Source organism: Leuciscus leuciscus, assembly GCF_965113295.1.
Source record: "Leuciscus leuciscus genome assembly, chromosome: 10".
Taxonomy (NCBI): domain Eukaryota; kingdom Metazoa; phylum Chordata; class Actinopteri; order Cypriniformes; family Leuciscidae; genus Leuciscus; species Leuciscus leuciscus.
The window spans coordinates 39,549,628-39,573,795 of record NC_138734.1 but is presented as its reverse complement, the minus strand read 5'-3'; the positions used below and the strand labels follow the sequence as shown (position 1 = coordinate 39,573,795).

The 24,168-nt window shown below is 36.7% G+C and overlaps 1 protein-coding gene and 2 long non-coding RNA genes across 11 annotated transcripts in view; 2 read left to right on the top strand and 1 right to left on the bottom strand.

Moving 5' to 3' along the window:
- The window catches only part of plekha7a (pleckstrin homology domain containing, family A member 7a), a 98,267-nt gene that overhangs the window by 24,885 nt on the left and 49,214 nt on the right, over window positions 1–24,168 (bottom strand). For 6 of the 9 annotated variants that reach the window (XM_082182454.1, XM_082182456.1, XM_082182461.1 and 3 more), the window contains 6 exons: window positions 22,861–22,975; window positions 20,071–20,175; window positions 18,079–18,151; window positions 15,996–16,096; window positions 5,189–5,364; window positions 498–968 (listed from right to left, as the gene is read on the bottom strand). In XM_082182454.1, coding sequence (XP_082038580.1) covers window positions 498–968; window positions 5,189–5,364; window positions 15,996–16,096; window positions 18,079–18,151; window positions 20,071–20,175; window positions 22,861–22,975 — 1,041 coding nt within the window. Of the gene's footprint in view, window positions 1–497; window positions 969–5,188; window positions 5,365–11,099; window positions 14,738–15,995; window positions 16,097–18,078; window positions 18,152–20,070; window positions 20,176–22,860; window positions 22,976–24,168 lie in introns of those variants that run through there. The other 3 variants (XM_082182455.1, XM_082182459.1, XM_082182462.1) reach the window with 2 other exon arrangements.
- The window catches only part of LOC309508123, a 33,846-nt gene continuing 18,598 nt past the window's right edge, over window positions 8,921–24,168 (top strand). The window contains exon 1 of the long non-coding RNA XR_014209396.1: window positions 8,921–10,449. This is a non-coding gene — a long non-coding RNA (uncharacterized lncRNA). The remainder of the gene's footprint in view (window positions 10,450–24,168) is intronic.
- Window positions 16,141–20,061, top strand: LOC309508108. Its single transcript, XR_014209381.1, has 2 exons — window positions 16,141–16,550; window positions 18,134–20,061. It is a non-coding gene; the product is annotated as an uncharacterized lncRNA (long non-coding RNA).

The window sequence follows — 24,168 nt, the reverse complement described above, 5'->3', positions numbered from 1 at the left end:
GCCCAAAAACTTGAATTGTAGTGTATTTTTATTTCAATAATCAACCCAACCCTTGTTGAACAGAAGTCATTATTGCATGTTATTCTCAAGAGGAAAAAAGTCTTTGTAATCATATAAATTCTAGTTCCACCTCTGAAATGTTGATTGACATCACCAATGTTTTGTTACATTATACATTTTTTCCTGTCATATAGTGACCAATTTTCACAAACCAAACAAATCCAGATGCCTACAAATTTTTAAAGGGTGGGACTTCTCTTATAAAATATCCTATTTCACTCTGAAATATGACACATTATAAAAGTCAAATGAAAGTAAAATGGGTGCTGTTTTCTGTGATGGTTTATTACAATCTCAACCACTAGGGGGAGATGCAACCCATGACTCTTCACAGGATCTAGCAACTATTCTGTATACATGTTGTATATGTGTTTCTGTGACTGAATTTGCATATATATATATAAATATAAATATATATATATATATTGCAGACTCACCCCTGGCGTTCTTCCTTCTGTACTTTGACCCAGTTCTCCACCTGCTCCAGTGCACTCTTCCTCTGTACCTGCATTGGAGTTTGAGTCGAAGGTGTCGGCCCCCTCTGATACCCAAGCATGCCGTTCTGTTCTACAGGCGTACCGTTCCTCATCACAACCGGCGGGGTCGAGACGGCCCTGGATGGAGCTCGAGAGGGAACTTGGAAAGCTGGTTTTGACCCTGGAGCTAAAACCTCCACCTCCACTATCCTACTTGCCGGAGATTTACTCCTCGCCCGCTCGATCTCTCTAGGAGTAACCTGGATCTCCATCTCCCCAACAAATCCCTCCTGCTTCTCGTCCAGCAGACCGTCGCTTTGGATAACCTCAGGTTCTGGAATCACGTAGCTGTTGATGTGGTTGGTCTGAGGCACGGCTCGCTGCTGGAGTTTCTCAGAAATGTTCACTTTGTCTGGATGATCCGACTCGTCTCTGTGTGGCAAAAATAAGACATGTGCAAAGGTCAGTGAAGTTTTATGAGTCTTTTATATGATGCTATTATCATAGTGCTGGATCACATGGTCAGGTCTGTTAAATTAACAACATTCCACAGCATAGAGTCTGGACGAGCACTCACACATGAGGGAATCTGCTCATGAAGCTAAATATATCCATCACTGTAAACTGACCAGTCTTACTTTAGATTCACAACTCTAGACTCTTTAAGCTCCAGGATCCACACGCTTAACAAAGCCCTGGCAACCACACACAACACCCCAGCAACTGCATTTCAACCCGCTAATAGCAACAGCATAGTAACGCCCTGGAAACCACCCACAACACCCTATGCAACCAACAAAAACATTCAGAACACTTTAGTAGCTGCATAGCAACACCCTAGCAACTGTATTTCAACCCGCTAAAAACACTCAGAGCACTTTAGCAACAGCATAGTAACGCCCTGGAAACCACCCACAACACCCTATGCAACCAACAAAAACATTCAGAACACTTTAGTAGCTGCATAGCAACACCCTAGCAACTGCATTTCAACCCGCTAAAAACACTCAGAACACTTTAGCAACAGCATAGTAACACCCTGGAAACCACCCACAACACCCTATGCAACCAACAAAAACATTCAGAACACTTTAGTAGCTGCATTGCAACACCCTAGCAACTGTATTTCAACCCGCTAAAAACACTCAGAGCACTTTAGCAACAGCATAGTAACACCCTGGAAACCACCCACAACACCCTATGCAACCAACAAAAACATTCAGAACACTTTAGTAGCTGCATAGCAACACCCTAGCAACTGCATTTCAACCCGCTAAAAAAACTCAGAACACATTTGCAGCCACATACACCCACAATGCTATTCAAAAAACAATGCTTTGGCAACCACCCACAACACCCTAAAAAACACTCAGGAACTCCTTAGCAACTACACAGCAACACCCTGGCAACCACCCAGAACACCCTAAGAAACACTCAGGAACTCCTTAGCAACTACACAGCAACACCCTGGCAACCACCCAGAAGACCCTAGCACCTTAGCCAGTGCTTGATTTGAGGGAGGATGTGCCCCTTACGATTTATAGTGTTGTGTATTATGTAAGACACAAAAAAATCGCACAAACTATGAATAACAATGAATAACAACTGGCCAATCAGATCTCAATATTTCAACAAGCTGTGCACAAGAACCAATGAGGTTTGTTCTCGAGTGTCAAGCAGGTTGAATTTAAACAGGCTCGAATTATGTTGTACTTTAACATCTTGAATGAATGATATCTGCAATGCATTCATGTTGGTTCTGTTGAACCATACCGCCAATCCAAACTGTTCGCTAACTGTCAATCGTATTCGACGATAGTGGTCCTGACAGAACTGACATTATTACTAAGTTTTATTTAAGTGTGTTAAGAAACAGTAAAAATGTAATCTCTTTAATATTATATTATCTGCATATACAGCTTTTTTTTTTTTTATATATATACTTTTAAGATTTAAAGTACAAGTGTAGATTCAATACAATTAAGTGCACTTCTTCTCAAGGGTGTATGATTTATCCAAATAAAGGTTACTATTAGGAACAAATTGCATGTGTACTTCATGGGCGTATTGCAGATGATTTACTCAGAGGACTCGTACAAATACCCAAACTGGCTGGATGCAAAACAAAGCCAACAGTTTCTCAGAGAATATGACTCCCACATTCCTATAGTCAGACATGAATCACCAAGGCGTAAGAATGACTGATCCCATTCCAATCCCAAAACAAATAGTATATGCACTACAACTCTGACAAAGGAGAAAAGGAAAACACAAACATAAGAGCATCTATGAAAGAGAATGAAAAGCCAGTCTATGAGTCTCTAAATAGAGTTATGAAAAGAAATGACGTTTTTATCCTGGACTATCACAGTCGAATTTTCTGCCTTGCTGGCTGCCAGCTCAAGCTGATCCTGGTCTCATTAGTGCTGGGCTGCTATGACAACTCAAAAATCCTGCCATGATCCCAATTTGGTACCTTGGTTAACGACATCACCAGCAGAGACAGCAAACTAATCAGGCTTTAGTGGCTGAAATTGGAAATGAAGCATTACGCGCGACAAAGTGAAACATCGATTTTTGAGATGGCCAAACTGGCTAAACCATACACATGTTTATGCAGCCTACGTTCACACAGTCACTAGCTGCGTTTACATGGACCCTAAGAAGCCAATTGTAATCGGACCAGTAGCTCAGTCGGAATGAATTGGCCAAATCAGATTAAAATTTCATTCGGATTGTAAGGGGTGGTTTAAACCTTTTCTAATCCGATCGAGAGGACATGTAAACACTCGATCAGATTGAAACTCGAAACTGGAAAGCATGTGCAATGATGTAATGGCAAAATGAAGTATGATGCGTGGAACGAACTGTTGTTGTTGTTGAATGAGTGTCGTGTCATTCTAACATTCTCCTTCCACTCCTCGTCTGTGAAGTGGAGCAGGACAACGCCACATCAGTCCTCGTTTCGGACTCATCCACAGACGCCTTGTTCTCGGCGAGGGAAGGGGCGTTTTTACTGTTTGATAAATATTAGCAGAACGGCACAAACGGTTCATGTGCTCGTTGTCTCCTAATTAGGAACCGAAATAGATTTTGATTTTTAATACAAAGAAAAGAAGCAATATAGGAGAATGATTAGTATGTGCAAACAGCGGGAAACTTTATTTTATATATATATACTATATTGTATATTCAATTCAAAAAATCAATTCCGATGTAAAGCTTGTGACATATAAACGTGCACATCAATCCGATCACTTTATTTAGCGTTCATGTAAACACTACGTTTGGATTTTTTCATTCCGATTGCAACAAAAGGAGTCCATGTAACCGTAGCTTGTGTTTGGGACTAACAATCCTAACCAGATTTTTCCCATTCATGTTTGGAGTATCTAAACTAGGGATGGGTATTTTGATCATTTCGTCTACTTGAGCACTCAACCAACATCTGAGCTGAGCTTGGACTCAGTGACTGACGGCCCAGACAGCAGAGAGACGGAAAGCTGAGTCAATGCTCACTCCCCATCTGCTCTTCTGCAGTGACAGAACAAGACACGCTGTAGACTCGCTGTCAGTCGACAAGACTGACGGCCCGACAAACACTTACAGACACAACATCCCTTGACACAAGCTGGTGAAGTTTGCACTCAACAGTACTCCTTTAAACACAAACACACGCTTGTTTCACTACATTAGTGAGGACGTTGCATAGACATCCATTGATTTTATATCAGGATAATTATATTTTCTCTGGCCTAACCCAAGCCCTGCCCCTAAACACCCATCACAGAAACACTAGATTTAAATACGACCATGTTTCGGCAATTTATAAGCCCTTTTAAATAGTGAGGACCAGTAAAAATGTCACTCACTAGTTGGTTCTCATAATTTTAATGAAACAACAGCAGCAAATTAACGTTTAGATTTTAACTGAAAATGTAAGAAAAAACTTTTTTGTTTTGTTTTCAGGCATAAAGACCAGAAGCTTAATTTTCTTGCAATCAAAAAAAAAATAAAAAAAATATAGAAATAGATAGAGAGAGAAAGAGGCTTAAATTTAAGATTTATGTATTTTAACTGCATATAAAATTTCCGTCCATTTTGGCATAGCTCATTTCTAACTATTTACATCTCAATTTTATTCAAATAAAATTAAATATGAATAATTTCGAAATGCATTTTTTCAAATGGCTTATGATCAGCATAGATCTGTTCATTGTAAAAACAATTACATTTATTCACTTAAAAAGTATGAACATGATTAAAATATGGCTAGCAGTAGAAAATTGTGTATGAAAGTGTATGAAATTTAAACAAAATGGATTTCAATTTATTTATACTATTATAGAAATCTGGAGAAAAATGGACCCCTTTGACTTCAATAATATATATATTTTTATATATTTTAATATATAAGGAAGTCAATGGGGTCCATCAACTGTTTGGTTACAGACATTCTTCAAAATATCTTCTTTTGTGTTCAGCAGAAGTAAAAAAATTCATACAGGTTTGGAACATCTTGAAGATGAATAAATGATGACAGAATTTTCCTTCTATCCCTTTAAGTACATTCTTCTCCATTCTTGTCCTAGCCAGAAAGACCAAAATACCGATGAAGAAAATGATTCAGGAAAGTTTTGTGACTCACTGACCTCTTCACTGTATGGGTTTGCATCAGTGCAGCCTGGTTCATGGCCTTGACCCAGCCATTCATGTCCTCCTGTGTGTCCGCACTGAAATAGTACGTCCTCATCCCAGTGTGCTCCGCCTGCGAGCCAATCACAGAGCTTTGTTTGTAAATGTAGGAGCGCATCCCTGTGTGTGTAGCCTGCAAGAGAGAAAGCACTAAAATCAGCCCAGCCCTGGGAAAAGGAGAAACACTGCATCAGCAGATAAGTATTGGCCAGAGGAGCATCTGAGATTTCAGCATGATAATAATAAGAGGCGTGAAGGAACGAGATGCAGAACGATGATCAAGCCAAGGCCACACTGTGATAAGAAACACACATACACACCGACTAAACATAACTTATTATCAGTTATGTAATCAAAGCTACAGAAACAATGATATGAAAGGTTACAATAAGCACCACACACCCTCAACAAGAGTAGACATTTGAAAATACTAAAATAAGTCATAAAAAAGTCATATTAGCAAAGACAAGTTTACTTATATAAAGAGCATTACTACTATGAATAAATGATAAATGTTATGTTTTGGTGAGACATGCACATGTATGTTACTAAAAGGATTGTAATATATACTTATAATATACTATTGTAATATAATATAATATAATATAATATAATATAATATAATATAATATAATATAATATAATATAATATAATATAATATAACATCCCTGTGATCCTACATAGGATAAGCATATAATATATAATAATAAATATTAAATGTATAAAAAATATAATATGTTTCCTCTATATTTATTTTAACTCACATAAAAATAAATATAATAAAATATAATAAATTACATAATAAATATATTTAATATAAAATATAACTTACATTATATATATATTTTTTTTTTTTTACAATTTATTTATTATAAAATTTATTATATCTATATATTGTAGGCAGAATGCAAAAAGGAGGGCACAGACACTGCTGTAATTAACATGAACTCAACCTGCAATTTCCTCATTAAAAATAGATTTAGAGAGTAACTTCTGCTGCATTCGATTACGTAAAAAATGAAACAAAGAGATAATTATAGTTCATTTATAAACATCTGATCTCTCTTCTTCACTAATTCTTTCTTTTTCTCTCAGTGTGAGCAAAAAGCCCGACGCGACACACAGACGCATGAAGCGACGCGTGTTTACATGACAGGCTCATTAGAGTGCAAGCAGTGAGGTGTTAAGCTTCTGCCTGTGTTTTAATAGTCCACTGAGGGAAAGCTCTTCAGTGAGGCTGGAAAGCACAGACAGATGGCTGATCCGTTTGAGTCATGCAGGGGGTCTGGACCACGGCTACATAACCATCCAACAACCAGTCAAATAACCTATAGCTAATTACTTAGGACAAATGAGGACTCGTATTCTTTATGAGACAGTTCACATAAAAGTAAAAATAGTGGCATTATTTATTCATCTTCATGTCATTTTTAACCAGTGAGTGTCTTTCTTCTATAGAACAGAAAAAGAGATATTTTGATGAATGTGCATGCTGCTCTTTTCCTTACAACGAACACAAATGCACTATAGTACATGCAACTAGTCCACTACAAGCCTTCTAACAGCCTTATGTGACACACCAACATTTAAATGGAAAAAATCTTGTCATAGCTCTCATATTTCATGTATACTTCCTTATAATCAAACTTGCTGACAGTCAAAGGCATTTAGTTTCATTCACATGGCCTAAGGCAGTTTTCAGTAGAAGATGACCTTTCCCCAATAAGCTTCTGAAGGCTTTTATGATGACATTTAGCTTTACAGCCTCGGGTCACTGTGTGTTTTTTTCACTGTATATATATATATATGAAAAATAATTCCATGAATATTTGTTGAAAACATCTCCATTTGTATTCCTTGGAAGAAAAAAAGTCAAACAGGTTTGGAACAACATGTTGACATAATTAAAATTGTTGGTGAACTATCCCTTTAACTTCAATAGAATGTGTATGAACATAAAAGCACTTTAAAAGTGCCTTATATGGTAAGGTAGGTATGATAAATCAGCATTTGCTATACATTTTTTTTTCAATATATGCCCACAGAAAATGTTACATCTACATGTTCACTCAAAAGTTTAAGTGTTTAACCTTTTATTCAACAAGGATGCATTAAATTGTTCAAAAATGACAGTAAAGACATTTAGAATATATATAATTTCCATTTTAAATGATATAAATAAAGATATGAAACAAAATATTATTTCTATAAATGCTGTATCAAGTATCAAGTACTTGGTCAGCATAAGAGTTTTGTTTCAAAAACATTAAAATATTTTACCGACCCCAAACGTTTGAACGGCAGTGAAGATTGAAGCTCAAATATGCTAATGTACATTGGCCTTCAGTGATACTCATAATACAAAACCAAAAGTTTAATTTCATGTGTTATTAAATCATTACTCAGATCTTATTAATATGATCCAAACTAAAACTATGTGCACACAGAAACACAGCTGTATACACACACTTGGAGACTAAACAAAACTAAGAGCTAACAATAGCATGCTTCTTCCTTTCTTTTTGGCACCCTGCCTGCAGCATGTACTATTTGAAGATGCTTTTAGCTTTCATTAATAGCATTCCCCATTATGTCATCCATGATCCATTATAAGTATGCAGCGCCTTGGTACAGCAAACGCTTGTTTAACAGTCCTGTTTGCTTACAACCTCAGCAGGAGAGCTTTGAATATCTGTGAACTGACTCCACTTGGAAATATGCATATCTTCATATCTGTATCTATGATACAGTTTGTCCTCTAGTAAGGTGTATGGCAAATCTGTCTATTAGGGGTGTTTTCGATTCGGTTCAGGAATGATTTGTGCAAATTCAGAACGATTCGATCCAATTCACAATGAGATTTGATTTGATTCAATTCGATTTCAACTAATTAAAGGGATAGTTCACTTTGAAATTAATTTTTGGTATGTTTTAGCTTACCTCAAGGGCATCCAAGATGTAGGTGTCTTTTTTTCCGCAGTAGTTTCAATTTTGATATTTTTAGGTCAAACCGTTCTTGTCTGTCAGTCATATAATGCAGGTCTATGGTCACTGTCTCAAAACACAAGCACAGAGTCCAAATTAAAACAATTCCCCGTCGTCCAAATTAAACAATTCCCCATCGTAAGTACACATTGATGGCCTAAGACACGAAACGAGCGGTTTGTGTGAGAAAACGAACAGTATTTATATCGTTTTTACCTCTTATACACAGCCATGTCGAAGTGATCTGATCTGACGTGTACGCAGACTGGTGCATAGATATATACACTAGATGTCGCCTTAAAGACATTCGTTCCAATGAACTGCCGTAGACAAGGCGACATCTAGTGTGTATATCTATGCACCAGTCTGCGCACACGTCAGATCAGATCACTTCGACATGGCTGTGTATAAGAGGTAAAAACGATATAAATACTGTTCGTTTTCTCACACAAACCGCTCGTTTCGTGTCTTAGGCCATCAATGTGTACTTATGATGGGGAATTGTTTTAATTTGGACTCTGTGCTTGTGTTTTGAGACAGTGACCATAGACCTGCATTATATGACTGACAGACAAGAACGGTTTGACCTAAAAATATAAAAATTGAAACTACTGCGGAAAAAAAGACACCTACATCTTGGATGCCCTTGAGGTAAGCTAAAACATACCAAAAATTAATTTCAAAGTGAACTATCCCTTTAAAGGGGCTATATGTAGAATTTAGTTATTAGCGAAACCAGTGGCCGTTAAGTGAACAGCAGCCAGCAAATTATTGCTCATGCTCGCACTCGTGCACACGTAACGCACAAGAGATTCAAATACCCAATATACTCGCAATATACTTGTTCTATGCTAAGAAGTAAAAAAACATTGGAAATACCCGGTATATATTGCGATATTTTGTTAACAAACCTCCCGACAACGTCCACGCCCCTGAGAGCGACGTTCAGATGAATATGTAAATATGTGCTGCGTGCTTTCCTCTCAATAGCAAAATAAACACACAACAAAAATGACAGCATTGAGAAATCAGCAGTTAAGAAAACATCTGATCATAGCGATGATGTGGATATGTTTGCACCAGCTCTGCAATTCACCGCCATCATGACGGCAGATGAGGAAATTAAAGTTAAACTGTTATGATAGTTTGATTATACAGTATATTTGAGACTATAGAGCTGGTAAGTCCCGCCCCTTCCACTAACCCCACTGGACCTCTAGGTTGAAAAATCGCCAATGCAAGTGAATGTGAGAAAATAATAATTTTCTGGTCCCGTTTGAATTGTGCCATGAATGTGAACATATGTTGTCTGTGAATTTTTAATATAATTTTTCGTGTGAAGAATGCTTCAATTTAGCGGGTAGAAGTTTGATACGGTTAGACTTTGTGTGAGAGCACTTTGTGGACTACAACTCTAGTTTTTACATCAGACGGGAATCTGAAGAAAGAACAGCTCATTTGGTTTGAATGGTGACATTTGGGTACAAAACACACAGACATCTCGATCTGTCTCCATAGATTATCGCAGCATTAGCACCGTGATTTGACAAGTGGAGGGGAAATGTGTTATGGGGTGACGTCACATAGGCGACATGTAGTCTTTCTCGTTAAGTCTTTTCCACAACTGCTAGCCAAAGAATCGTACAATATACTGTCAAACTCGTAACATCATATGTTCACATTCATGGCACAATTCAAACGGGACCAGAAAATAATTATTTTCTCACATTCACTTGCATTGACGATTTTTCAACCTAGAGGTCCACTTGGGGTTTTACGGATGGGCGGGACTTACCAGCTCTATAGACTATGCAGATGTGGCGATGTATGTGAGACTATATTTTGAATGAATCCCTTTTCTTTGCATGACACATTGACGTCACAGTACAGAATAGCTCTTTCTCCATTCCTGAACATTATATAAGCTTTAATTTCATGCGTCACAGAACAGAAAAGAGGGGCTTTCAGGAGCGCACATAAACGTCACATCCTTTGGATTTTTCGTAAAAAAAAACGGTTCTTCACATAAAAATCAGTATACAGGATTTCATAGGAATTCATGCCATGCCAGCATGGTCCAACGTAGTTATCATTATCGGTAAAATCCACTATCGATCGTCCTCTATAGACCTTATGCGCCAGAGAAACGAGGGCGCCGCCATCTTTAGAATATTGTCTTTGAACTTCCGTTTTTGCGGTCGCATTGCTGTCCAGGAGTAATTAGCTTTTGAAGTGGATTTACTTAATGTAAAGTTAACGAAAGTTATCATGAGGATTGTGATGTTTAAAGCAGATGTCTTAACAAACGTCAGTAGACCGGGAAGATTTTAAAACGAGCCGTTCATTCATAAACACGCAAAATCGCTGTGAAAATACAGACCGGAAGTCAAAAGACAACGAGCGCAGCGCTGAAAAGGGGCGGGGCTACATAAGGTCTATACAGGATACTTGGAATATGACAAAGAGTGCAATGACCCATCAAATATTTTAGAGCTGAGCACACCAAGGAAATTATTCTATAATCCATTTTCTAAAGATATTATTTATTTCCATGACCTGTTCTGGAACTAACTATTTTAAAATTCCCTATTTTCAACCCTAAGTAAACTAAACCAAATATTACAAATGTTATCTGATATCTGGTTATCTGATCTGATCTGATTCAGTTTTCTTCAAAGTCTCTTATGCAAATAAAGAATAAAAAAAAATTCAGGTATATCCTAAGACCTCTTAAATTTCCAGTACATATCGTTTCCTGAAAAGGATCATTTCAAACATCTCAAAAAGAGGAAATGCTGTCAGTGAGAAAAGTCACACAGATTCTCAAAGAGTTTGCACATGCCAGTGGTTAATGTAGAGAAGCCATAGAGTTAAAAGTGTACCTATTTACAGATGATGCTGAATGTGTCTCAGAGCCTTTCTGGACTGTCAGTCACTCATCACAGGCAGGAAGCCCACCAATGGGAACAGAAGAAGGACATAGTTCAGCAAATAGAGGACAATGACTGGTCACCTGAACCAACACCTACTGGCTTTTCCTGTTTAGGATATATACAAGTGCTGGGAAATTGTGAGTATAATTTAAGGACTGTCAGCACAATCTAGATAAGAGGTTGACACATATAAATAGCAGGAGTGAAAGAGCACAAAACAGCACGCCAGATCGCAAAACAGCCTGAAACACAAAGCACAAACGCCCACAGAAAGAAGCCATAAGAGAAATACATTTGCTTAGCTCTTCAGCCTGGGGGGGTTTTTTCCACCTTTTGTACCGATATCTAGAAGCTCATCATCGAATCAGTGAAAGATTTTGTCACTCGGCCGTGCCTGTGCACCAGCATGTGGGGTGAGATTGCTGGCTGAGCAGAATTCACCGCAGTAAGCCTTCTTTTTCATAGAGGATTAGTACAGATTACAGATTCTCTGCTGCCCATCTGAGTCACTTAATACTGAAATCGACATCCAGATTCCAAGGTAAACATTCTCTCTTGTGTGAAGATTACGGCAAATGATCCCTAACCCTCAGCGGACTGTTTGATACAACTACTAGATACCCAGCTAACAGGGAATGTCCTCAGAACTTTGGCTAACGTTCTGCCAAGGTTCTCTCAAATTCATGAACAAACGCTCTTCCGGTAACATTAAAGGGTTAGTTCACCCAAAAATGAAAATTCTGTCAGTAATTACTCACCCTCATGTTGTTCCAACCTCGTAAGACTTTCGTTCATCTTCGGAACACAAATTAAGATATTTTTGATTAAATCTGAGAGCTGGCTCACTCCTCCATAGGCTTCTAAGACACTATAACTTGCTGGCCCAGAAAATGTATTAAAGACATCGTTAATATAGTCCAAGTGACTACAGTGGCTCAATCTTAAGTTTATAAAGCGACGAGAATACTTTTTGTGCGCAAAAACAAACAAAAATAACGACTTTATTCCACTTTTCATTTCCTTCTCTCTGGGCCTCGAGTCTTTTCACGTAGTGTTTAAGCGTAGCGCGTCTGTGTTGCACGTCACCACGTAGGCTCACTATTGGCTCATATTTTGTTTTTGCACACAAAAAGTATTCTCGTCGCTTTATAAACTTAAGATTGAGCCACTGGAGTCACTTGGACTATATTAATGATGTCTTTAATACATTTTCTGGGCCAGCAAGTTATAGTGTCTTAGAAGCCTATGGAGGAGTGAGACAGCTCTCAGATTTCATCAAAAATATCTTAATTTGTGTTCCGAAGATGAACAAAGGTCTTACGGGGTTGGAACAACATGAGGGTAAGTAATTACTGTAATCTGTACTCTGTGTCCAGACCCAATGGATTTAGCCATTGCACATAACAAAACAGAAAGACAGCTGATTGGGGAACAGGAAGCAGCTATTGCAAGAAAACTGAGATGAATAAGCAAGGAGTATTTACAGTCAGAGGGTCATTAGCACAATGTAAACCCGTATCACCCTGACAAAAGTTTATTTTGTGATAAATACATGTACACGGCTACTTCGGTTGAATGGCTGTTTGGGACAACTGTCAGTTATAGACCATGAAAATGAAAACCCTGTCATCATCGACTTGTTTTCTTCCATGGAACACAAAAGGTAATTTTGGTAACACTTTATTTTACAGTGTCCTTGTTCTTATGTTACATACTTACCATAGTAATAACAGTAAATTATGCATAATTACATGCAACTATCACTCAACCAAATCCTAATCCTAACCTAACCCTATAGTAAGTACATGTAGTTGCTTAATATTACTCAATACTTGAAATGAAAATGAAAATTCTGGGTAAGTAATTACTGACAGAATTTTCATTTTTGGGTGAACTAACCCTTTAACAAAAGGTTTGTTCAGAATCTGGTCGTTAATAATGTTCTTGAAATGTTGGCATGAAAATGTTTTTGTATAAATGTTTTCATATTCGTTCATATTCAGAACACAAATGAAGATATTTTTTAATGAAATCTGATTTCTGTTTCTCCATTGACAGCTACGCAACTACCACTTTGACGCTTCAAAAAGTTCCATATGAATTGAGCGGTTTAGTCCAAATTTTCTGAAGAGACTCGATCGCTTTATATGATGAACAGATTGAATTCAGGCTTTTATTCACATATAAACATTGATCAGCGAAAATAAACAGAAGATAAATAAACGAAAATAAACCTGCTTGACACACGAGAACAAACCTCATTGGTTCTTGCTGAAGCTCAAACGGACAGAAAGCTCTCAGATTTCATTAAAAAGCTCTTCATTTGTGTTCTGAAGATGAACGAAAGTCTTACGGATTTGGAACGTCAACATGAGGGTGAGAAATTAATGACAGAATACATTTTTTTGGGTGAACTATCCCTTTAATGGGAACATTAGCATTCTTAGAACATATTTTGTTAGCTGGGTACTCGCCAGAAGGGTGAACAGTCTTGTAAACAGCACTCCTGGAGAAAGACGTGACACCGTAGGCTGTGTAAACTAACCGTTCAGGAAGAAAAGTGAAACAGGAGTGCTGCAAAGTGCAAACTGAGATCAACTTGCACTTTAAACCATTAAGCATTAAGATCTTCTTCTTGAAAACTGGAATGTAGTCTCCTTCTGCTCCCACGTTTGGAAAAAAAATCTCTCTCTAGCTGAGAACAGGGGCAGGAAGGAGATGAGCAGAGAGAGGTAGACTGGTTATGTAACCTTGTTGCCCTCAGGATGAGTGCAGACCCATACATTCACTCTGTGTCATGAACCATGAGGACAACAATGAACCGCACAAGCTGCAGGGTATGAATCCACATAAAACACTGCTAAAGTCTTTGCCTACAAAAACACTCGCTCATAGATAGGCACCACTTAAGAAAGCTGTACATGTATAAAAACAGCTTGAATAATGTCAAATTTACAGCCTTCATGGGGAATATTTATTCTAAATTGACTGAAAATACCCATGTTGTGTTGTGTTGTCAGTGCACTAGAAAGTTGATTTTTAAGAAAAAGAAAAAGATATGATCATGGCATGGCAACATGTTTTTCCAATACTTTAACCAACTTCCTTTTTTAAGTTAGTATGAGATTCAACTAGACCACATAAATTGAATCAACTTGTACAGTCAATTTGATTATACTAAAAAAAATTGGAGGTATTTTGTAGTATGTGGAATTTTCTACATGCATCTTCTCTGCATTATATACACAAGGCTGAAGCCATGCAAGATAAGGAAGCATGCACATTCATAACTGCACAGTGACCCAATGGATTTAGCCATTGCACATAACAAAACAGAAAGACAGCTGATTGGGGAACAGGAAGCAGCTACTGCAAGAAAATTGAGATGAATAAGCAAGGAGTATTTACAGTCAGAGGGTCATTAGCACAATGTAAACCCGTATCACCCTGACAAAAGTTTATTTTGTGATAAATACATGTACACGGCTACTTCGGTTGAACGGCTGTTTGGGACAACTGTCAGTTATAGACCATGAAAATGAAAACCCTGTCATCATCGACTTGTTTTCTTCCATGGAACACAAAAGGTAATTTTGGTAACACTTTATTTTACAGTGTCCTTGTTATTATGTTACATACTTACCATAGTAATAACAGTAAATTATGCATAATTACATGCAACTATCACTCAACCAAATCCTAATCCTAACCTAACCCTATAGTAAGTACATGTAGTTGCTTAATATTACTCAATACTTAAATATATAATTACACTGTAACAATGACACCTTAAAATAAAGTGTAACCAAAATTTTTATGGAATTTTATTTTTGATAATTAGATTTTTTGTCGAAATATTTCAATTTAGCTTTAATTTAGTTTTATTTCAATTTTTGTTCTGTAATTTTAGTACTTAAACAGCCAAGGCAAGAATTCTGAATTAAGTTTGCATCTTTCATCTAATACTCATATTTTGTTTTATTATTAACAAAAAAATATTTTTAATATTTTTAGTTTTAGTTAAGTGTGACAACACTGGGGGTCATGTAATCAAATTATGTCAGAAACAGACAAAAATTTCTCTAACAGTCGAATGGTTTGTTTTACACCCAAAGCTATTATATGCTATTAAAGGCTACAGTGAGTAAAGAGTCATTTTGACCACTTTAATGATACTTTTTTGGTGCTAATCAATCTTTTTAGAAGCTCCAGTCCTCATTCACTTTAGTTTAATGGGTTAGTTCACACAAAAATGTATATTCTGTCATTAATTACTCACCCTCATGTCGTTCCAAACCCGTGAGACATTCGATCATTTTCAGAATCTATTTAATGAAATCTGTGAGCTTTCTGACAGGCTACGCAACTACCACTTCCAAGCACCAGAAAGGTAGTAAAGACATCATAAAAGTAATCCATGTGACTCCAGTGGTTTAACCTCAATTTTAAGTGTTTGTTGGCATAAAAAAAAACATTTTGCCACAAAATATTAATCTCCGATACACGTTCACGCACTGCTCTCACATCAACACAACATGCATGTGTCGTGGTGCTCTCATGGACGTGCATTGGAGATGAATATTTTGTAAATAAAGTTTTAAATGACATGAGGGTGAGTAATTAAAAGCAGATTTTTCATTTTTGGGTGAACTAACCCTTTAAAAGAATGACCAACTACAGTCCATTCACTTTAAATTCTCATTTAGTATTATATTTAGTAGACAGTAAATAATTAAACGATGACAGAATGAATTTTTTTGGGGTGAACTGTGAAGTTATACAGAAGAATACTTTGTATCATTCTTTTGAAAGTGTGTTGCTATCCGTATGAAAATGAGATCTTACCTTGAAGGCATATTTGCGGCTAATGTGATCTTCAGGCCCAACAGGAGCGATAGTGTAGCTGGGCAGAGGAATGCTACCCAGAACCGACTCTTCACGACTGTCTGTGGGGGGAAAACAATCCAACTGAGGAACAAGTCAGGTTTTGACTTTGTGTCTTTCTTCCTTCCTGGCATGTGATACTCTCTGACCTGTCTTTTCTCACACCACTCTGATAACATCATCACATTTCACACATTTAAGTTTAGCCTCCTTGATTTGCTCTGGCCATTTCTTTCCAGTGGCGCTCTGGTGACACCGATGTGAGTGGGAGTGAGAGTGTGTTTATGTGTGGGTGTGTCTGAAACAGAGATTGAGTGGTGGGTTGACAAGCGATAAGGGTGGCTCGATTAGGACATAATGGGTTAAAAATACTTCAAGGTTGGTTGAAGGAGAGATTGCAAACCGAGGCAGGTCTCTCTTTCATTTGAGCAAGCAGGGAGCGGAGGGGTCTGTGACCGGGGAAGAGCAGACTGACTGGAAAATTAGGATGGATTACATCACATTATGACAACACAGGTGGGATTTGATACAAGAAATAAAGTTGACGGTAAAAGAGATAACTCACCCAAAAATGTTTATTTACTCAGTTATCTTCCGTTTGCAGTTATTCATTTGTTAATAAATAAAAGATATCAGAATATATTCCTATGATTAATTTAAACTTTTATCAGAATATCAGTGATTAACAATTTAGACTTGGTCTGTTTTTTTTTGCACAAAGAATTCATTTGGCTTCATAAGTTGTATGGCGAGAGTTGTGTAACCAATTACTGTGTTGCATAAACAACAGCATAAGGATTTGGAATAACATAAGGGTGAGCAAATAATGACAAAATATTAATTTTTTGGAGAACTACTCCTTTAATTTAGCTCTCTCTTACAAAAAGGAAGTTTATTCAACTGTGCTGTACTAAACATTTCTTTTAAACATAAAATAAGAGTATGCTTTTTATGTAATTATCAGAGATACACTATATGCACGTATGCTTGGCTTATTCTGTCAAATATAGAGAAAAATTTACACTTGAAGAGTTCAGATGCAAAAGCCTCTAAATGCCAATCTAAAATGTTCTTATAGAATGATCATTTTTATCAAGCTCGTATATTTAAATTCAATAATTTTACTTAAATGGCAATGAAGATTACCTATTAATTGTCATTTAAGTGAAATTACTGAACTTAAATATACGAGCTTGATAAAAATGATCATTCTAGAAGAAAATTTCAGATGGCATTTAGAGGCTTTTGCATCTGAACTCTTCACTTACACTTTCTTTTACAGTAAGTGTACTTACAGTGTACTTACCTAAGAAAATACTTGGTAATATAAGGTATCTACATGGTTTAAGGTTAGGTTTAAGGGTAGGTTCAGGGTTAAGACCTAGTTATTACCCAGTTGTTGTAATTACTATAATAAGTACATTCTGTAGCATGTTAAGTATAGTTGCCATAGACAAACGTAGGTGTAAACTAGTTGTGTACTCAAAGTCTATTACTGTAACACTTAAAGTGCACTTAAAAGTATACTTAAGCCAATTTGGTCCCATGTACTAACATAGTACGTTTATGAGTATACTACTGGTACACTGATTTTAGTATACTTACAACATAAAATATACTTTTAATTCAACTTAAAAATAATGTAAAGTATACTTCTTTTTTGTAATGGCTGTTTTTGTTTATAACAAAATAAAGCTGAAGCTTTGAGCTTGAGTCAGCTGAAATTGCATGTTGAATTCCCAGAGAGGGTTTGGTGTGATCCAAGAAACTGCATAAATATGAGAGAGATTAACCCAAAAACATCATATTACTTTCCCTGAGCTATCTACTTTCAGAGTTTGCTAAAATGTGTCATGTTAAACTCTGGGGACAGTCCAAAGCAAAAAGATTGAGCTTGCAATCTGTTAAAGTAGGACTTCATAAGTACGACCATATCGCTATTACTAACAAAGTAATGGTAATAATCATTATCTGGGAGAAAAGTTAGCAATTAAATGTCCATGTGTAAATGTGATTCTGTTTGATGTTTGGTGAAGACACTCACCTTTGTAGTAGAAGAGGCAATAATCAGCCAGAACAAACCATTTTCTTTTCCACAGCCGCATCCCTGAGCTGTCCTGAAAGTACAAAGCAACACAAACACTGATGGGAAAACACACACACCCTCAGGCAGCTGAAGACATCTGATGGGGAAAGACAGCACTTCAAACACACTTCAAAAAGGCAATTCGCAGCAATTCCCTACGACAGCACCGTTTCACTTCCAGTTAAAGAGTTTATTCAAAGTCTATTAACAAAAACTATTCATGTAAATACACTCCTGATGTTTTCATGCCATGAAAGACTTGTGTGTTCATGTGTGTTTGTGTCTGTAAAACTCACTGGCTGGCTCTCAAAAAGAAAAAACAAATGAGCTGCCAATCTAGACAGCTTTTTGATGCGTTTGAACGTTCAAAATATGTTTTTCAACCTATGATGCCCAAAAAAAGCCATCCAGCGGGGCTGTGACCACTACTTATGTTTTGAGAGACACATTTCCCCGATATTCAGATGTGTGGTCAACCAAAATGGGGTTTTAAACCTTGTCCCACTTTTTTTTTTTAATGATGTGGTCTTCTTGGGCAGCTCACTAGGTTTTGAAACACCAACATTACTATATGTAGTGCATGTGTAACTTCTGCATTCCTGTCACATTTAGTCAAATGATATAAGGCTATCATTTTAAACTATGGGTTCGTGAAAGTCCCTATAAAGAAACTCCAGACAAAAGATGAAACAGAATTTTATAAAACAATGACATGTAACTATAACTTTCCAATTGATGAGCTGTTGAACATTAAATAATATAGTAATATCATTTAAAAGTTTGAAAAGTCTTTTTTCTCACCAAGGCTGCGTTTATTTGTTCAAAAATACAGTAAAAACAGTAATATTGTGTATGCTCTCAGTAATATTGTGTAAAATTCTGTGTAAACAGTAGGGCTGGGTATTGACACAAATTTCACAATTCGATTCGATTTCAATTCACAAGCTTGCAATTCGATTTCAGGAAAAACCTGCCAGATTTTTTCAAACATGCATTAAAAATGCATGTAAAAATGCATTAAAAATGATAATGAATATGTAATATGGTGCATATATTTAGCTAAATGCTCCTCTCTAGAGTTAATATTTCTAGCTGACTAACGAGTGTATGGTCACTGGATATGGTTTTTCTGAGGTAAATGTGACGTTACATGACATTGTTTACAAGCTGTTTTACTGACATCTTTCCACGGTTGAAACACTGATTGAACGATTCCATGTCACATGATACGGATTTCGATAAGTTGTACTCTACCTTTTAACACACTTTCAGATGCTCATTCATGTTTATTTCACGCTGTAACTGGTGTTATTAAGGCGGAAGAGAAGATCATGTGCTTCTCTAGAGCTGAGCCAGAGCGATCTCACGCCACAGCGCCAAAACGGTATTTATGTTTTTGAATTTCGTAAGAAAATGGACGAATTTGAAATCTGAGACTTTGTTTCATATCAATAGTAACAAAGTACAAAGATTATTGCGATTTATTGGATGGGATGTGCGCTACATGTTACATTCTTTCATCAACTGAAAACAGGATGACTAATCGATTCTTGGGATTTAAGAATCGATATCGGGTCGTAAAAATGAGAATCGATTAAAATCGTGAAATCGATATTTTTTACCCAGCCCTAGTAAACAGTAATAAAGTGTTTTCCAAAGCAATATATTTTAAGATGTAATTTATTCCTGCGATGCAAAGCTGCATTTTCATCAGTCATTACATCAGTCTTCAGTGTCACGTGATCCTTTTGAAAAATCTTTGAAAAAATGTAACCCCAAACAGTGGAGGAAGTCATAGATATTATAAGTGTTACTGAGACGATCTGGCATTTTTATACTAGGAGTTCCTGGTTTTGGGACCAGGAAGTCTAAAAACCTCTCATGTAAAGTATAATTTGAAAGCCAATGTTTGGTTAATCAATAAACAACCTCATTGATCAATTCTCTTACCTGTTTGTGGAGCCATCCACGTACCACTACAGGAACGCTGGGATTCCTCTTTATGGCATGATCTCGTTTGCCAAAGCTATGGACCCTTCCACTGGACTTGGATCCCTATATCACACACCAACACACACACACACACACACACACACACACACAGAAGATGAGCAGGGGGATTGAAAGCTCATTCATCACACATTAGTCTGGACCATCTGCCAGGGGTGCACAGCTGATCTTACACGCCATCGCTGGCATTCTGTGGGCACGGCAACCAACGTAAGCCAATCAACACAAGCCAATGCATTAATACGCCTAATACATCACCATTGCACTGCCAACGACAAGAGCTACGAGCAATCATTCATCTAGAACAGTCCGAACGCAGGCAGGAGATGACACGGGCAGCGTTCCTGCTGGTGCGTTTCTCCGTATCTCTCCGCATTAATCAAACTATGGCAGTCAGCCGTCAAAAGTACACTTCAGATATTTTTGCACATGCATTCTGAGAGGTAAAATAACATAATGATGATTACAATGTTACCAACGCCTCCATTATGACGCTATAAGTTAGCATCAAACAGCAGCTGTTTTTATCTAGCAAAGGTCTAATTCCTTAGATCAGTTGTTCCTAAACTTTTGACTCGAAGGGCCCCCATCGTCCAACACAATATTTGAAGGTCCCCTATATAATATATATAAATAATATTAGATCATATTAAAGGGAGCATGGATTTTTTAATTATTATTGTAATATGTTCCTTGAGGTTCAATAATATTTTTACGTTTTTTTGCAAAAGTTTGGGGTCAGTAAGATTTTTAATGTTTTTAAAAGAAGTATCTTCTGCTCACCAAGGCTGCATTTATTTGATTAAAAATACAAACAAAAACAGTAATATTGTGAAATATTATTCCCATTTAAAACAGCTGTTCTCTATGTGAATATACAGTAAAGTGTAATTTATTCCTGTGATCAAAGCTGAATTTTCAGCATCATTACTCCAGTCTTCAGTGTCACATGATCCTTCAGAAATCATTCTAATATGATGATTTGATGCTCAAGAAACATTTATGATTATTATCAATGTTGAAAACGGTTATTTACATTTTTATTTTATGATGCTATGATGAATAGAAAGTTCAAAAGAACAGCATTTATCTGAAATCTAAAGCTTTTGTAACATTAAACACTACCGTTCAAAAGTTTGGGGTCAGTAAGGATTTAAATTTGATTTTTGGGGGAAAGAAATAAAATAAATCAATACTTTTATTCATCAAGGATGAGTTAAACTGATCAAAAGTTACAGTAAAGACATTTATAATGTTAGAAAATATTCTATTTTAAATAAATGCTGTTCTTTTGAACTTTCTATTCATCAAAGAATTTTGAAAAAAATGTGTACAGTTTTCAACACTGATAATAATAATGAATGTTTCTTGAGCATCAAATCATCATATTATAATGATTTCTGAAGGATCATGTGACACTGAAGACTGGAGTAATGATGCTGAAAATTCAGCTTTGATCACAGGAATAAATTACAGTTTAAAATATATTAAAATAGAAAACAGTCATTTTAAATTGCCATAATATTTCACAATATTACTGTTTTTTTATTGTTTTTTATCAAATAAATGCAGCCTTGGTGAGCAGAAGATACTTCTTTTAAAAACATTAAAAAATCTTACTGACCCCAAACTTTTGAACAGTAGTGTATATATATATGTGTGTGTGTGTGTGTGTGTGTGTGTGTGTGTGTGTGTGTGTGTGTGTGTGTGTGTGTGTGTGTGTGTGTGTGTGTGTGTGTGTGTGTGTGTGTGTGTGTGTGTGTGTGTGTGTGTGTGTGTGTGTGTGTGTGTGTGTGTGTGTGTGTGTGTGTGTGTGTGTGTGTGTGTGTGTGTGTAATAATGATATTTTCAACCCACATTCTGTCTGAAATAATCAATTTTGAAGTGTCGGCTCCTTTAAGGCTTGTGGTTTGTGATGCAGTTGCTATCAGATATGCATATGTAAAGTACTTGATTATAATTTTCATAGTAGTTTATATTATATTTAAAGTTAAACTATTTTAAAAGTACTAAATTGCAACATCATTACAAATGTGTAAGTAATTACAAATATATTGAAATGCAAGACATACAAGTTTAAACAGAAATAACATTAAAGTACATTTTAGCTTATTATAAATACTTGTCAGTGCATTCGGCAGAATATTTAACCATATTTAACCAAAGACAATAGAAGTACATTAAGATATTAGATTTAAAGATGCACTGAAGTCCTGATAATTTTGCATTCAAGTAAATTCTTTAAAGTGTATTATTTCCGTAAGTTTTCAGTACTCTTTTTAAAAGTGTGCTAAAATATACTACTTTTTCACAAGGAAAAGTTTGGAACAGTAATAAATAATGATGAAATTGTACTTATTGAGTGGATTATACCTTTAAATATATACATAAAAAAATTTAAAAAGCATTATTCAGCAAATGTGCATCACATTCCAAACATTGCATCCTTGCACAGATATGCACCAAATCACTCACAAAACGAATCCCGATCCGTTTCATGGATGTTCTGTGTCTGCTCAGAGATGGCAGAGATGGTTTGTGTCGCCAGCACTGGGGAATAGTCACGCAGCCCAGAAGAATAAGCACTCTAATAACCAGAACAGATGCTAAACAAGCATGGGGAATGTTCCGCACCGTTAACTTGCTCGTCTCGTTCAATATTGCAGCTTCCACTTCTATCTCTACACAATCCCAGGTGTGTTTTCCTTCCCTCTCTGACTAGTTTCTGACCTTTGATCCTGACGTGGTGTCCACAGTGGAGGAGGTGACGGTGGTGGAGGCTTCACTAACAGTGCTGGAGGGTCGTGTGTTCGCCTGTGGCTGCTTCAGCATGTGTCCACCAGTCCTGTAGAGGAGAGCACAATGATGCTTTTCAACAGGTACAGCAGATTCTCTGAGGAATTAGTGTTAAATTAGTGATGCACACTTTAAATCGAAATCAAGACATGGCTTGTGATTAGCAAATCGCAAAAGTTGCGATTTAAATAAATAAATATCTATGGCCACGTTCACACTGCAGCAGATTACGGTTGTCAGTCCTTAATACGGTTACGTTCACACACAGTTCAGTTGTTTACCGGAGTGACAACCGCATTCTATAACTGAACTTACATCCCGTAAATATTCAGGACTCACACTGTGTGAACGGGACCGGACTGGACAACTGGTTTAGACGACACCACACCACACATTTAGGACCATATAACAAAGCTTTGCCTCGTCTCTCTTTCCCCATTTTAATTATCCATACTCTCCATAATTAACCATATGTGACCCTGGACCACAAAACCAGTCACATGGGTAATTTTTTGAAATTGAGATTTATTCATCATCTGAAAGTTGAATAAATAAGCTTTCCAATTGATGTATGGTTTGTTAGGATAGGACAATATTTGGCCGATATACAACTATTTGAAAATCTGGAATCTGAGGGTGCAAAAAAATCAAAACATTGAGAAAATCTCCTTTAAAGTTGTCCATTTATGTTGGCGATTGTGCTGCATTCACTCACAAAAATAAATGTTTAATATATTCACGGTAGGAAATGTACAAAATATCTTCATGGAACATGATCCTTACTTAATATCCTAATGATTTTTGGCATAGAAGAAAAATCGATAATTTTGACCCATACAATGTATTGTTGGCTATTGCCACAAATATCCCCGTGCTATTTGTGACTGGTTTTGTGGTCCAGGATCACATATAGTACGTTTTTGACAGAAAGGGGCACATATTATATTATTACTGCTTGATAATGGTAAGTCAATGGGTATAACTTCAGGTTGTAAAGTTGAAATGTAAAGGTGAAATCCTCCGTGATCCGAAGTCTCAGTCATAGTGCTAGTATAGTTGAATGCTAGCATATGATGCGTTTAGCCGGTGGCAAAACATGACATTTGACTGGAGCTCTGCATGGTGACATCAATGACAAACAGTGTGTTTCACTGCTCTCAGGAGTTTGACATTAAAGCTACCCTTCCCTAAACTGACAATAGTAAGTTTCCACCAAATTATCATAGATATTACAGTTATTGT